Source organism: Pipistrellus kuhlii, unplaced genomic scaffold, assembly GCF_014108245.1.
Source record: "Pipistrellus kuhlii isolate mPipKuh1 unplaced genomic scaffold, mPipKuh1.p scaffold_m20_p_2, whole genome shotgun sequence".
In the NCBI taxonomy this organism is placed as follows: Eukaryota; Metazoa; Chordata; class Mammalia; order Chiroptera; family Vespertilionidae; genus Pipistrellus; species Pipistrellus kuhlii.
Window position 1 is genome coordinate 41740111 of NW_023425515.1, and position 16438 is coordinate 41756548.

The 16438-nt window shown below is 38.1% G+C and overlaps 1 protein-coding gene across 5 annotated transcripts in view; it reads right to left on the reverse strand.

Annotated features, from left to right (window-relative positions):
- The window catches only part of P3H2 (prolyl 3-hydroxylase 2), a 159782-nt gene that overhangs the window by 30527 nt on the left and 112817 nt on the right, over nucleotides 1-16438 (reverse strand). For 4 of the 5 annotated variants that reach the window (XM_045583814.1, XM_036448725.1, XM_045583817.1 and 1 more), the window contains exons 2-3: nucleotides 7776-7928; nucleotides 4510-4699 (exon numbers count right to left, since the gene is read on the reverse strand). In XM_045583814.1, the coding sequence (XP_045439770.1) occupies nucleotides 4510-4699; nucleotides 7776-7928 (343 nt within the window). Of the gene's footprint in view, nucleotides 1-4509; nucleotides 4700-7775; nucleotides 7929-15013; nucleotides 15033-16438 lie in introns of those variants that run through there. The other variant, XM_045583816.1, reaches the window with a different exon arrangement.

Below are 16438 nucleotides of genomic sequence, written 5' to 3' on the forward strand. Positions count from 1 at the left end.
CAAGATGTGTAAAAAAAGAGTGTGCCATCCAGTCATGGTTCGATTCCTGGTCAGGGCATATGCATGGGCATGCAGAAGGCAGTCAATCGATGATTCTCTCTCATCATTGATGTTTCTGTCTTTGTCTCTCCTTCTCCCTTTCTCTCTGAGATGAATGGGGGAGGGGAAAGAGGGTAAAGGGGAGTGTGCTATTTTTTACATAAGCTGGCTAACTCAAGCTAATATAGCATAGCTAACAGAATCCTTGCTGTCCATTGATTCTTAACTTCAGGTTAGGGAATGTGAAGGAAAGAATGAGTTCTGTTTATTTGATTAGAATATTAGAAACAAATAGCTAGCTATTTTATTTCTTAAGAAAATAACAACAAACAACCTTCAACTGTTTTCTCTTAATTAGCTGGTTATTTACCTTTTAATACATACTCCTCCTAATTCCAAATGACAAGCAAAAGGAAAAGGTGGAAAACACATCCACTGAGGACTCAAAATCTGAATAAATGTATTTTTCAAAGCAAGATATAAATAGCAGCAAAGGGTGACATAAAAACATCCTTTAGGGCTTCAACAAGGATTGCTAGTAATAAATAAATGTATTCAGAAACTATTTGTATATTTCTCCAATTTTTAATGGTCTTCTAATTCTAAAAATTCAAATATTCTGGCTTTCTAAATACATTTATGTTTTAAAAGCCAGTTTTACTCCACATTTATGACAGGTTTGAACCAAAGAAGAATTTACATAGAGTTATAATGTCACTTTTTATTAGTTGTACTCCTTGCTTCTTTCACCAAACATTATTTTGCAATTAATATGTTTCTAATAAGTTTAGATTTAAGACTCTGTGTGGTAATACTTTTTAAAATTTCTTTCTCATAAAAAAATTTTGAATATGTTTCAAATACCCAAGACTTACCATATGACTATAATATATAATATTTGGCTTGAACTTAAAGAACTATGACATTTTCTTAAATCAATTTGCTTTACTGGATGTGAGCGTCATGGTGTTGGAAGTCGTGTTAAGTGTTAAGAGCCTGAGTTAGGAGATCACTCTTCTTTTTCAGCAAACAGCATGCTGTGGTGGCCTTGAGGAAATTGCTAAATGTTAAGCTGTGGGAAATTGTTATTCAATTTTCCTAAACCAGATCTAGGATGTTTTCCAAGGCTGTTTAGTTGCCATTGGTAGAGGCAGGCACATGTAGAGGCAAATGTGGAAGTGGAGGGAGGACACATATCCCCACAAAGCCACAAGATAGTAAACTATAATAAAGGAAAAGTATTTCTCTGTAAAGAAACACACACCACTTAAAATGTTAAACACATGCAACTGGCATTCAAATGAACAGTGCTCACAAAAATGCAGGCAAATGGTTCTGGCAGAAGCCCCATGAAACACAAGTTTTCTGGGGAAAAATTCCTCAATAATTTAAATATTGGTATTGATTTTAAGTGAACTTAGTTGATTTAGGGCAACTAAATTGTGTGGCAAATTGGTCATTTGACAAATCTATTTTCAGTCCAATTTACTTGTTTAATGTAATAGATATTTCCCCAAGTGCCCCACTAAAGGAATTCAACAATATATGATCTACATTTTCACAAATATGGAGTATTATTAACCCTTTTAATCTCTGCAGTATAACTGATGGATATGCCATCTCCTTCGGTTATGCAGCCCATTCATGTAACACATATTTACTAAGAACCTATTATTTGCCAGTCCCTGCACTTAGGCACTGGGCACTGAGCAAGATCGGACATTAGGCAGTGATAGAGGAAAAGGATATTTGGAAGGCCTCTAAGTGGAAATGAGCTTGGCATATGCAAAGAATTAAAAGAACTACAGTAGGAATGTGTCACAAAGAGAGGATGAAAATGTAGACAAGTATGTCCTCCTTATTAAAGGTTTTGGGTTTTATTCCAAGTGCAATGGAAGCCAAGAGGGTTTCCAACATGTCTGTGAGTAGACTTTTCCTTTTTTACGAAGACTGCTCTGTCTGACTGCAGAGTAAAACCTGAAGAGGACATAAGGACCAGTAAGAAGGCTATCGTAGTGGCTTAGTGAAAATATACTGTTGATTTGAAGCAGGGTGGTAGTGAAAGAGGTGAAGAGAACCAGGGAATTTTAAGTACTATTAGAAGGGAACATCTATCAAAGTTTGGTAACAAATTAGATGGGTATAGGAATTGAGGGAAATTTTGGATTGAAAGATACTTCTTGAGGTTTGGTTGAGATACTAGGTGAATGGTTCTTTCTACGGAGGGAAAAAAAACATTGGAAGTTGGGGAGAGAATACTGACTTTATGAATTTAAATTTCTATGAGTATATATGAAGTTGAACAGTATTTTTCATCTATAATAATACAAGTATAATATGCAAATTGACTGAATGACCAAACAACAGAAACACTGTCCAGATGACCTTTCAGATGACCCTATAAGATAGGCAGGGCTACCTGGCCAGCTGCCACAGAGGGAGGCCCAGGCCGCCCAGCTGGCAGCACTGCAGTGGTTGGGCGGGTACTCCTTCTCTGGGGTAATTGATCTGCAGGGCAATCGATCCAGGGGTCCCCAGATCGATTGCCCCACAGAGGGAGGTCCAGGCCAGCCAAGCAATCATACCCCTGTCACCTGGAGAGAGAGAGGCAACTGGTGGCAAGAAATAGGTACAGGGGGCAGTGCCACACAGATGGCAAGCAGTGGCAGCTGGCAAACAGTGGCAGCTGTGGGGTGGGGCCAGCTGTCAACAGCCAGGAAAAGGAAAGTTCTGATAGGCCCTGATCACTGGCCAGGCCTAGGGGCCCTACCTAAGGGGTCTGGGATTGTGAGAGGGCACAGGCTGGGCTGAGGGACATGCCCTCCTGTGCACGATTTCATGCACCAGGCCTCTAGTATTTTTATAACTTGGAACATACTACACATTCAACAATTATTTGTTAAACATTGTCATTGAATAAATCACTCTTTGCTCATTTTTCAATTGTGTAAACCTTTAAAACATGGGGCTCCAGAGTGAGAAAAACTAGTCTTGTTTCTAAGTTTCACTTTAATTACATTACTTAGGCTTTCTGAGGTACAAATCCCTCACTTTTAAAAAACAAACAGAGTAAATAACAATAATATCTACACAAGAAGTTGTTTAGAGAATTGAAATATAAAGAAGTAAAATGCTTTGTATATTGTAACTGCTAAGTGAGTGTTTATTATTATTACTACTAGTAAATAACAAATAAATTACTACTTGTAATAATTAAGAATTTAATTAAGAATAGTAACTCTTTGCCTGTAATGTTTTATTTTTTCGATTTTTCCCACTTATCCTTTGTAAAACAGCTTGACTTATTATATCTTCTGTGTTTGTCTTATTAAAGTCTACCTTTTTCTTCATATTTCTTGTTTATGCCATGCAAAGAGCTTTTCCTCTCCTAATATTACACAATATTACTCTGCATTTTCTTCTAATAGTTTTACTTTACACCGAAATTATTAATATAAATAGAATGCATTTTTGTGTAAGGTGACCAGATGTCCTTGGCGGGACAGTCCCGATTTTTAACAATTTGTCCCACGTTCTTCAGTGTTTTAAAAAAGTCCCAATTTTCTTTTCAAAAATCGGGACTGTCCTACCAAAAGCGGGATGTCTAGTCACCTTATTTTTGTGTATATTTTTTATACACCAGAAAACTCACTTCCCATCACAAATGGTTAGCTAATCTCCTCAATTAATGTAGAATGCATATTACTTACTATTTTATTTTTTTAATATATTTTATTGATTTTTTACAGAGAGGAAGAGAGAGGAATAGAGTTAGAAACATCGATGAGAGAGAATCATCTATCAGCTGGTACATGCCCTTGACCGGAATTGAACCCGGGACCTTTCAGTCCACAGGCTGTCGCTCTATCCACTGAGCCAAACCGGTTTCGGCTTACCTACTATTTTAAATACTACTTTTACAACACATGAAATTCTCACATATAATAGAATACCCTTTTAAATAATTAAATAAGACTATATAAAAGTATTCACTACTACATTGTTTATAAGAATAATAAATTGCAACTTCCTTAATATTCATCAGTAAAAAACTGGCCAAATAAATTGTGCTGTCACCAAATAATGAAACATTGTGCAACCATTAAATAAAATAAGATAGACCTCCATGTACTTACATGAGAAGAAGTCCACAGTACATTGTTAAGCATAAAATAAAACAAAAAATATACTGGTAATCAGTATTTATAGCATTATCTTATTTTTTATAAAAAATAGAATTATCTTACATGAATGTTTAGATATGCATCTGAAAAGATTTGGGAGGGAGCACAGTCACCAAAATTTAAACTGCATAAAGTTATCTATAGCAGATAGGTGTGTTTAGATATATGAGAATCTTTCATTTTTTACAATATATATACACTTCTATGTTGTTGGAATATTTTTAGAGATTGCATGTAGTATTTTTATAACCATAAAATTAATAAAAGAAAAAAAAGTAAATTTTACCTGCAATAGTTTCATAGAGACCAGCTTTATACCTTAAATAATCATACTCTTCAAATCTCTGAGGCCCTTCACATAGGACTCGACACTCTGTGTCTTCATTAAAATATTCTCTCAAAGCTTGTTCAAAATACTTGATAGCTAGCTCAAAGTCATCAGCTTCATAATGCTTGACACCTGCACTGTAGCTCTCCTGCAAAGAAACAGAAAAACTTTTTTCTTTTTTTCAAATAACATTTACCCAAGGGGCACTTGAACAGCAGGGTTCATATAGACTCAGGACCACTGAGGTAGGTGGGATATTGGACTTCTGTGCTGTGAAAGGGTAAAAAAGGATTGCACTGGGAGATAAAGTATAACTTTCCCAGTTTCAACTAATTATAGATAAGAAAGGACTTAATTAGGCAACTCGTGTGATGCCAGTCAATTTCATTTTCTTTCTGACCACACTCAAGATTATACTGTCTGCACCCGAAACCTCTATAACTCTTATAAGCAGAAAGCCAACAGTAGGATTGGCAGGAGAAGCACCACAGGCTTATGAGAGGCAAAACAGCATATAAATAGGTACAGGTGCTTGGTTTCTATGATCTAACACTACTGGAAGAATTGAACACATATGTAACCCAGGAGGGGACATTATAGGGGTCTTTGGTTACACCAAATCCCAAAAGGGCTTGGTCCCAGGTATGGAAAGGGGCTGAAAATAACACCTTGCTGGGGGGAGTGGGGGGCAGAGAATAACTTGTTGTTGCCAGCACCTCAGGTTAATACCCTAGAGCTGTGGTCTGCAAACTGCGGCTCATGAGCCACATGCGGCTCTTTGGCTCCTTGAGAGTGGCTCTTCCACAAAGTACCACGGCCTGGGCGAGTCTATTTTGAAAAAGTGGCGTTAGAAGAAGTTTAAGTTTAAAAAATTCGGCTCTCCAAAGAAATTTCAATTGTTGTACTGTTGATATTTGACTCTGTTGACTAATGAGTTTGCCGATCACTGTCCTAGAGCTAGTGTATTTACCTGGCTTCAGGAAACTCAAACTGGTACCTGCTGGTGCAATCTCCTAGCCCCATGGAGGGAGGGTCTTGCCCTGGGCTTGCTACCATAATTGATAAGTGGCCAAGTACTATTGCGTCTGGCAGATTTGTATTCCTCCTCTCACAAGTAGTATTCTGGGCTGGAGGGGACATCACCTGTCAAAGGTATGGTATAGAAGACCAGAAAGACCATATGAACAAGTCACTGTTTTTACACAGAGTACAGCACTGGCTTGTATACTACCCACTGGTGCTAATTTGCCTCTGTTGGTACCTACTAAATAAACATTTGTCTTATTCTCCTTAGTTCCGTGCAGGCTAAAGCTTTGCAAGATGGGCTAATGAAGTGGCTCTCAGGTCCAATGTTGCAGACAGTTGGGTTTGTGAATAAAATGTCCCTCTCTGATACTGCTGGGCTACCTTAGAAAACAAATCCAGTCAACCTGACAGTATGGTCCAATCTTAACATATTTAAAAATGTTCTTAGGACTGACAATCAACTTTATGTACTTTGATACTAATATGTATAAATGTATTATATATCTCTATTATCCCTTTACCATATGCTATATGACTGCTGTAAAAAAAACAAATGTAATGTCTCACCCATCCTCCTCCCTCCCCAGGATATATGCAGAAAATATATGGGCAGATTGTATGAGAGTGAAAAGAAAAGCATCCATGTCGGGGTGGGATGTGTGATAAATAGAAACATGGGCCCCATCCCACGCTCCAACTCTCTCTGGAAAATATAGTGAAAGCTATCTGCAGATGGACTGTTACACATTGGGACAGGCAGGACTCCATCCTCCCCTCTCCTTCAGCAGTAAGATGCTTTCCATAAATACTAATCTCATAGATACAAGACTTAAAAGTAATGGGGAAGGAAGGGACACTAAATAGAAACAGAATCACAGTTGTTTGATAGCTATTCATATAAAGAAAAGATTTTTTCTTACAAATCCTAGGGGAACTAAAGGACATGTTATAAGAAAAACTCCAGCCGGTTCACTCAGTGGATAGAGCATTGGCCTGCAGACTGAAGGGTCCTGGGTTGGATTTCAGTCAAGGGCACATGCCCGGGTTGTGGCCTCAGGCAGCTTGTTTGAAATGAATTGTTCGAGCCATCTTTTCAGCGTGTTACACCTGCTGCCCCTCCCTCAGATTGCTGACTTTCTGATTAATAAGCACACTACAAAGATTCAACCTCGTCTCTGTTTACTTGACTGGTAGCAGCAGGAAGCTCAGACCCTTGCATGTCCCGTTTCATATTAACTGATGGAACTGTGACGTACAGGGCTGAAAGGTAGATAGAAAAACTGAACAATTATGAGAAAATTATGAGATCTTGAAGTTATTAGCTAGAGAGCTTAGTATGCCAGGTCATATATTGCCAAAAAGGTTACCTTTAATTTTATGTTATCACAAATGTGCTATAGTTATAGTGTGTGTTGACATATTTCTTTTCATCTTACTTAAAGAGTAATGTGATTTTGTGCTGGCTACAATGCTAAATCCTAGGCTTTTTCTGGTTGCATGGGACCTAGTCCTTTCCCCGACCCACAAAAATGATGCTACTTTTGAATCCTTTTGAATGTAGGTAGGGCCGTGTAACAAAGTGCATGAAGATTGATGGGGGTGGACATGACAACCATTTCCTGACCTGGCACAGTTGAAAAAAATAAGGAGGGGATTGGGGGGCTTCCATTTAAAATCTTTCTCTCTTATCATTTTCTTTAAATCAGTCCACGTGTTCAGAATAGAGATGTCTCTAATTGTAAAAGAAGCTCTTTCAACATATTGTGATTTTAAGTAAACAAATAATGATATAGCTTGAAATCAAAACCCCAGAATTTGAAAGTACAGGCACAGTGGAAAAACCACAGGGATTTGGAGCTAGGAAACGATAGTGTGACCTGAGCAGCCCACGTTGGCTCAAGTCCTAGGTATAAAATAATTCAGGCGGAGGATCTGAAGCTCAGAAAAGGTTACAGATATTTATGTCATATTCTACTTTTTACCATGTCAAACTGATTTTCTACATTAATTTTAATTTCTCAAATTTTTAACCACAATAATTATAACATTTTATATAATAACTCTAACAGTATAAAAATGCCCCTGTTTTGGAAACCAGGAACCATTTTGAGATATCCATTTACAGGAATCTGCTTTGAGGCAAATGACACTTAGGAGCTCTTAGCTCCACATAGTTGGTTGGGGTCCCCAGAGCTCACCAGGTGCGGTCTGGCTTCTCGATCTACCAACTGTGATTCTTTGACGCCGGCCATTGTTCTGTAATTCTCAATGTTCTGCTGCATTTCCATGTGCTCAGGATTGGCCATGAAAAATGTGTGCCCTGCTTCCACTGCCTTTTCCAACTGGTTAAGCTGTGGAGAAGGGGAAAAAAAATAATAATAAAGGTGGGGTCAAATATTTCTAAACCAAGCTCAGTACTAGGCTTGAAATTGGCAGGGTTGGGTTTCAGCTCACATTCAGGATACTAAACCTCCATCCCAAAGGGTAGAAGGTTAATATATGGTACTACTAAAATATGTGGATGATTTGACTTTAGTAAGAATGGATACATGTACTTTGTTCCAAGTTCCTTCTCTTCCCCTCTTTTCTAAGCCATCTGTGTTTTCCAGGAAATTGAATCTATATGCTTTGGTTTCTTTTATAATTAATCAAAATAAAAAGCTGCTAGTGCTGTGCCACTTCCAATTCAGATTTTCAACATATTTTTCTTTTTTTCTCTCTTCATTTGTTTTTGTCCCTTTTGCATTAGTCCTAACAAAGGGAGTATAAACACATTTATGATTTTCCAAAGCAAGGGATTGGGTATATCATCCCTATACCAAGTTTTTTACCAGGCTTTAGAATATGAAGAATACTAAGTTGTAAGAAGTAAATTATTCCAATAAGAGATGCTAAATACAGTACATACAATGTTCTATCACACTCCTTTGACTGAGGTATTTAATTTCAAATTTACAAGTTTGATTATCAATAATATAAAAGGAAGAACTTTTAATAACCACTACATAGACACAATAAATCTTCTCCTAACCTATACTGCTCTCCATGTAACATACAGTGATACATTTTTAACAAAATGAAATTAAATTGACTCAATTTAAGATGTTTCTTTATGCTTTAGTCATGAAAAATGTCTGTAGATAGATCCATTTGCCCTATATCAGAAAATTGAGTATTAGTAGCCTTTTCCATGGTAAATCCAAATAATGTTTGATCTACTTTAAAGTGAAAAGAATTAAAAACTCATTGTTCCTGAACAAGCAAATGTAAAATCATGAAACAGCATAAAAGATTCAATTGAGTATACCTTTAACATTTTGGCCACTCAACTATGAGTAACATAAAGTCCCCAGTAATTGCATCTCGTGATATATAAAGAATCTTAAAACTTACCTCAGAAAAGATAAACTTCCATATTTCAAGATCTGACATCCTTAAAGTTGTCTAATAATAGTAAAATGTTCCCCATTCCCCTTTAATTTTCATATTCCTACCCTACTGGCCTTCCTTCCATTAAATCTCATCTGAAACTTTTCCTACCACTTTGATTTTGTTCTCAGTTGTATGCTCCCAGAATTATTTTGAATGTCAAAATCACTAATTTTGGACTTGGTTTCTTTATTAATTAAAATTCCTCAATTTATCACACACTAACACAAATAAATATGAATTTTGTGGACATATACATAGCAGCAAGTATATAGATATAGAGGGAAAGGAATAGGTTGTAAATTGGGTGATCATAAGAACCTGGAAAATATCATCTATGCATTTGTGCCTCAGTTCTCCTTTAAGAAAAATGCGCATAAAACACCCGTACCATTATCTACTACATAGGATTTTAGAAGAAATTAATTGTGCAATATATATGAATGTGCTTCAGAAATCACTAAAACTCAAATAAAATAAACAACAGAATACAACTTATACATGGATCAGTTGCAAGGTTGTAAATATGCTCTCTTAATGATGGAAATCCTATATAATAAAGTGCTAATATACTAATTAGACCAGATGGTGGAACAACCTTCAGGAATAAACTTTTGGGATGACCTTCCAGAACAACCAGTTGGCAGGGGGTGGGGCCTCAAGGGCCTGCTGTGAGGGCCAAGCCCCTTGCATGAATTTTGTGCATCTGGTCTCTAGTAGTATATAATGCTCACCCTATCTAATAAAAAGGCAATATGCAAATTGACCATACCTCTGCTGCACACACAAGCCACACCCATCAGCCAATCGGGAGCAAGTATGCAAGTTAACCCAACCAGAGCTGCAGCATGCATGAAGCTTAGGTTTCCCCAGCAATGGAGGAAGCCAAGCTTCCCTGCTGCCCTGGCTGGCCCAGGCCTACACTCAAGGTTACAAAATTTTAATTACAGAAGATAAATAAATCCCAACAAAAATGGCAGCAGCCATGGAGGTGGAGAGAGCAGGAGGCTTGAGTTGCCCCTGGCAATGGAGGAAGCCAAGCTCCTGCTGCCCTGGCCTGCCTTGTCTCCACTACAAAGTTTCAATTATAGAAGATAAATAAATCCCAACAAAAGTGGCTGCAGCCATGGAGTGAGCAGGAGGCTTGGCTCCACTCAAGGCTACAATGTTTCAATTACAGAAGATAAATACACCCCAGATACCAGGGCCTCCACTTGGGTCACTGGGGAGCATGGCTGGCCTGCAAACCACCACAGGCCCCTCACACAGGTCACCCCACACCCCAAGAGAACTTCCGCCCTGATCTGAGACACACTTCAAGGCAAACCAGCTGGTCCCTACCTGTACACCAGGCCTCTATCATATCTAATAAAAGAGTAATATGCAAATTGACACACAAGATGGCTTCCCCTATGTGGTCAAAGTTGGTCAGCAGGGGAGGGCTGTTTGGAGGGAACAGGTCTTCAAGGGAAGGCAGTTGGTGGAGATCAGGCTATCAGGGGAGGACAGTTCAGAGAGACCAGGCCTGCAAGGGAGGGCAGTTGAGGGCAATCAAGCCTGCAGGGGAGAGCAGTTAGGGATGACCAAGGTGGCAGAGGAGGGAAGTTGGGGCAACCAGGCCTTCAAGGGAGGGCAGTTGGGGGGTGGGGGGCTAAGCTGTAGGGAAGAGCAGTTGGGGGGAACCAGGCCTGCAGGGGATGGCAGGGGAACAGTTAGACATCAATCAAGCTATCAGGGCAGTGGTTAGGGGGTTATCAGGCTGGTAGGCAGAAGTGGTTAGGGGCAATCAGGAAGGCTGGCAGGTAAGCAGTTGGTAGGCAGCAGTCCTGGGTTGTGAGAGGAATGTCCAACTGCCCTGGTAGAATTGGGCCTAAATGGGCAGTTGGACATCCCTCAAGAAGTCCTAGATTGGAGAGGGTAGAGGCTGGGCTGAAGGACACACACCCCTGTGCATGAATTTCATGCACCAGGCCTCTAATGGATACATAATTTATAAGATTTGTTAAGGTTCTTGTGGTTGTGCAAACTGCCTCCAGTTAAGAGTCAAACTATAAGTTATGAACAAAACAGGCCAGCACTGACATATTCAGGTTCTATAGCACCATTATAACTGATAGAACATAAATCAATATTTATTTTACATTTTCCTACTTTCATGTTTTGCTCAGGCTGTTCCATTGACTTGAAGATCCTTTGTCCCTTGGTCTTTTCTGGTTGAAATCTAACATCCTAATATATAAAAGCCCTGAGTCATAACATTGGAGGCTCGATCAACCAGAAGTCAGTCCTGCAGTCAACACTGGGTTGCTATTGCAACCCAGCACTGACTACTTCCACTATGGCTTGGTGCCTCAGCACTGACTGCTGAGGGGGCTGAGAATCAGGGCCAGAGAGAGATCTAAAGAAAGAAGCAGGGATGATCTGTTGCTTCTGTGGCAGCTTTTGATCAGCATTTGCCTCTCTCTCTCCCAGTCTGGCCAGTAGCTGCTCCTCCATTTATCTTCAGGCCTCACCAGGGCTGCTGATCAGGCCAGCCTTTTTGATCAGGCCCCATTGATAGGCTCCGAGATGCTGACTATCATATAAACTGACCAATCAGAACCAAATCTGGGTGAATGTAATGAGCCAATGGCTGCCTAGGAGGCAGAACTTTTGATACTGACTGGCATAGAAACTGACCAATCAGAAACAAATTTGCAAGCATGGGAGGGCAGTTAGGGGCAAGATCAGGTAGGTAGAGGAGGGGAGTTGGGGGCGAGATCAGACTGGCAGGGGAAGGCAGTTGAGGGTAATCAGGCTGGCAGGGAAGGGCAGTTGGGGGCTAGATCAGAACAGCAGGGGGGGGGGACAATTGGGGGCAAGATCAGTCAGGCAGAGGTAGTTAAGGATGATGAGGCCAGCTGGAGAGGCAGTTAGGGCTAATCAGGCAGGCAGTTGGGGGTGAGATTAGGTTGGCAGGGGAGGGCAGTTAGGGGCAATCAGGCAGGCAAGCAGGTGAGTGGTTTGGAGCCAGCAGTCCCAGATTGTGAGAGGAGTGTCCTATTGGAGTGGGTGCAAGCTGGGCTGAGAGAAACCCCCTCTCTATGCACAAATTTTGTGCACCAGATCTCTAGTACACTATAAAGCCTAACTTCAATTCTGCCTTCTCTAATAGATCCTTTCCCCACTCTGTAGCTGTAGCCAAGCATTTCAATGCCATCCCTTTTTCTCTACTGTCACTTATATGCTGCTATACATAGTGTCTACTGAGTATGTTTGTTTCTCTGACTAGAGTTCTGAGGAAAGGGACCATAAGACTTATTTATCTTTTTGTTTCCTACCTACTTCACATACAGATGATGCCTATGAAATGTCTAAGAAAAGAGAAAAGAAACTTCTAGCAAGTAAATCTTTCACATACAAATAAAAAGGTATATTAGTATACTACATGGGAGTGTGCTTCCTAAGCTACCATGCACTAAAATGATATAAGTTTAATAACATCTCAGAAGTCATTATTTTCACTGAGAGCTCCCAATAACGTTTAATACTGATGACTGTGATCCAGTAGCTCTTGAAAACTGTCAGACAATGTTGATACACTGGATCCTTTTCTTAAATTTGAGCACATTGGTTTTTTGCTTATTTGGTGCTTTGCCCATTATAACCTAGTATTGAACATAATACCATCATCCCTAAGTATAAAAGATTCCATGACTTAAACCATAAAACTTACTCGTAAACTGGCCAAGGCTTTTAAATCATTGTGAACCAGTTCAGGAAACTAGAATTAGCTGCCAAAGTCTATAAAACAGGCTATTATTTTAACTGGAAGTTTAATATTTTTGTACTTTATTTTAGAAATTAGATACAAATATCTAAAGTGGTAGGGAAAGTCCACGTGAAGTTTTTTAGGTTGTAAATTGGATGTATACTCCATATAATGCCATATTATTGGCTGGGGATTTTTACAAGGCCTTGTAAGTACAAGGTTTCAGCTAAGAAAGGACCTACCCCTATTCTTTTTAAACAAACGGAAAACCAACTACATTAAAGGCTCCAAACTGGGTTTCCTTTAAGACTAAAATAAAATAAACCACAGGAGAGGGTAGCTCTAAAATGAGGATAATTCTATGCATTAGAAAAATAAATTTCAAATACTGGTAAAGAACAACTGAGAAAAGGGAAATGATTTGACAGCAAGTTGGTATCACTTTTAAAGAAGCCCACTGTTCCGATGAGATATGAGAGATGGGGGTCAGATATGCCTTCAAGAAGCACTGGCTCATTTCCCCCTGGGCTGTGAAGAACTAAGCAAACATGTTCTCCTGCCAGCCCAGGAGCACAACTGTACATGGCTGTCATGCTGCATGGAAAAGAAATGAACTCTGATTAAATCAATACCCTATTTGCATTTAGAAGTCCCTCTGTCTACTGCTGAGGGAATGAGACTCTTCTGAAATGCACCTAATTTTCCAGGACTAATCATAAAGGAGCATTTCATACACACTGACTACTTCAAAACCTTCAGCACCTATCCAATGACCTCAAAGAGATTCCAGAAACGATATACCATGACATTCAAGAACCTCTAGGATTTGGCCCTCACCCTACCTTTCTTTCTAGCATAACTTCTTCCTTTCTGTCATTATGCAATCTTTCCCCCCCAAAATGTTCTAGAAGAACTTCTAGAAATTTTCTAATTTACCACCCTCCTATTCAAGAAAACACACATGGGCCCAATTCTCCACTCATACCCAAATTACTTATTTAATGCATTCATTTATTCAGCTAATATTTATTTTGCACAGATTCTGTGCTAGACATTGTGTAGTAAATGAGAATAGAACATCTATATGACCCAAATGGATAAAGAAACAGTTCTTTCCAGGAGACAAGTCTCAGGTAAACAAATCATTAATGAAAATTATTTCAGATTGTGCTAAATGCCATGAAGAAACCAATGAACAAATAATACTGTAAGAGCCTGCTGGGGTTGGAATGAAAACAGGACTTATTTAGGAAAATTAGTCAAGGAAGGTCTCTCTGCAAAGGAATTTTTGAGGTGAGACCTAAATTTTTAAGAAGTCAGTCATGATCAAATGGGAGGAAAAGTGTTCCAGGCAAAAGAATGTCAAGTGAAATAAATGGACCTGAAGTGGAAAAGTCTTGACATTTTTTAAAAGCAGAGCAGAGACTAGGGACAGAGATTTGAGGAGTTGGAGGACAGATCACTTGTAGGCTACAGTAAAGAATTTGAATGTCATTTTAAGTGTAGGAGAAAACTATTAAAAATTTTGGAACATTATCTGACATGCATTTTAAAATAATTCAGTCTGTTATGTGGAGAGTAGGTCTTTGGTAGCAGGCCGGAGAAGACCAGGTCAGAGATAACATGTTTACTTTGCAGAATAAAAATATCACAGAATAGGTCATTCCCCATCCTTTTTCCTCTCCTAATTTCCATTCCTTTCTCTTTCTTTCCATTTTATCCATTCTTGCTATAGCAATGTTTCTCAATTCGGAAGACAAACACATAGCACAAAAGAAAAAACTTCTAAAATTTCCAAGCATATTTTAGGGAACTATTACAAGTTCCCTCTTTTCTGAATTAGAAGAAATACAAAGCTCACATATTTTGAATAGGGAATTTAAAATAGCTTCTAAGACACATGCAAGGAAGGAAAAAGACATTCTGAAGCACATAAGAAACATGTAAAGAACACTGTGTACTTGTGAAATAAAATATTTAGGATCACTTTCTTCTGGAATCTGGAGCCTTTTTCATACAACTAGGGTAAAAGGTCAAACCTGAAGTAATTTCCATTCTTCTACTCAAACATCAACATTTTCAGTAAAGAAGGGAATTCTTTCTCTATTAGTACTTTCATCACCCTAACTTTTGGAATTCGCCCAGTATCATGCATTACATTTTGATAAAGTGCCATAATTTTTGCCTTGGCTCTTTACTTAAATTTCACAATATAGCAATTTTAGAGAATTTTTAACCCCATATGAGATTTCTTACCAACTGACAAGATGTTCTGTTTCTAAGCCACAGCAGAATCTTTAAGTTCTACTTAGCAGTGGAAACACACTGGCTGAAGAGAAAGAAAGTCACCAGATTACAGGATGTACATTATGCTAAACACTAAAAAAATTATGGCCTAAAACTTTAGTCTTCCTTTTAAGGATCAGTAAGATTTTTTTCTTAGTAAGATAACACCAGACATTTTTTTTTTTTTCACACCAGACATTTTTGTAGATATTTTAGCATATGTTATTATCTCCAAACAAATTTTGAAACAAAAATTTGAAGTAATTTGAGCTACTAGATTAAACAAACTCTATAAGTCAGAGTGTTTCAAATGTAAACTTTGGGGCTGGTTAATCATATTGAATGACACTTGTAATTGAAAAAGAAACAATTAGCCAAATAGAAAACAATGTTATATATATTCTTATTTCACAATTTCTGGTGATGGTATTATTCTTTGTACTGTTCATGTAACTTGCAAAAACACCTATATATTGGGTTATTTTAATAATTCAGTTAGGCAAAATAACTGTTTCTTTTGACAATTTGTAAAATTAATTTACCAAACATTGAGGACTACATAATATGTTGTGTTGTCTTTTTTGCCTTGTCCTTTTTGACTAATAGAAAGCTCAAAACCAAGTTGTATTTTTTAGAAGCTGGTACATTTCCCCTTTTGTAATTTGCCATTGTTTTTGTTTTCATTTCAAAAATCTAATTATACAAATGATTGGTTTAGAAGGGTAACTCAAAGTCCTTTGGGACACAAAAAAGGTACAACTTATTAAAAATATAAACCCTTATAGTAAGGGAAACTTCTACTAATTAAATTATTTCCTATATTTCAATGTTGAAAATTTAGAAATTTCTAGCTTTAAAGATCACATGTTAACCACAAGTTAGATTTTCATGCTAATGCAGAAAGTAAACTTATCTTTGCATTTATTGAATGTTAGTCTGAAATGTAGTCATGGTTATAAGTAAATATTTACAGCTTTCAAAGCCCTATTTGGTAAGAAATGACATTTCTAAAGAGTAACATTTTCTCGGTAGAATAAGTTGGAAAGGAAGAATGTCTTTTTAAAGACACTTTCCTTTTGCCAAACTGCTCATAATCTTTCCTTCAACTCCTTATAGTCCTCAACCTGATTAATATCTTCCTGCTCTTTCTAAATACACTAGTGAGGTTTTAATCTGATGTTTACAACATAATGTTAAACACTGGTGGTGAATAGCCACTGTCAAATGAGGTTACCCTTATAAGCACAGTGGAACAACAGGTTCTATCAGCTATGTTAGGTTTCTTATCAATGAAAACCATCTTTCGGGGTAAGGAAAAACTAAAGTGAAGAGGCAGAACGTTTAGTCATTAAAGTCTAACTTGTGATTAACATGTGATCTCAGGTTAGAGACTAT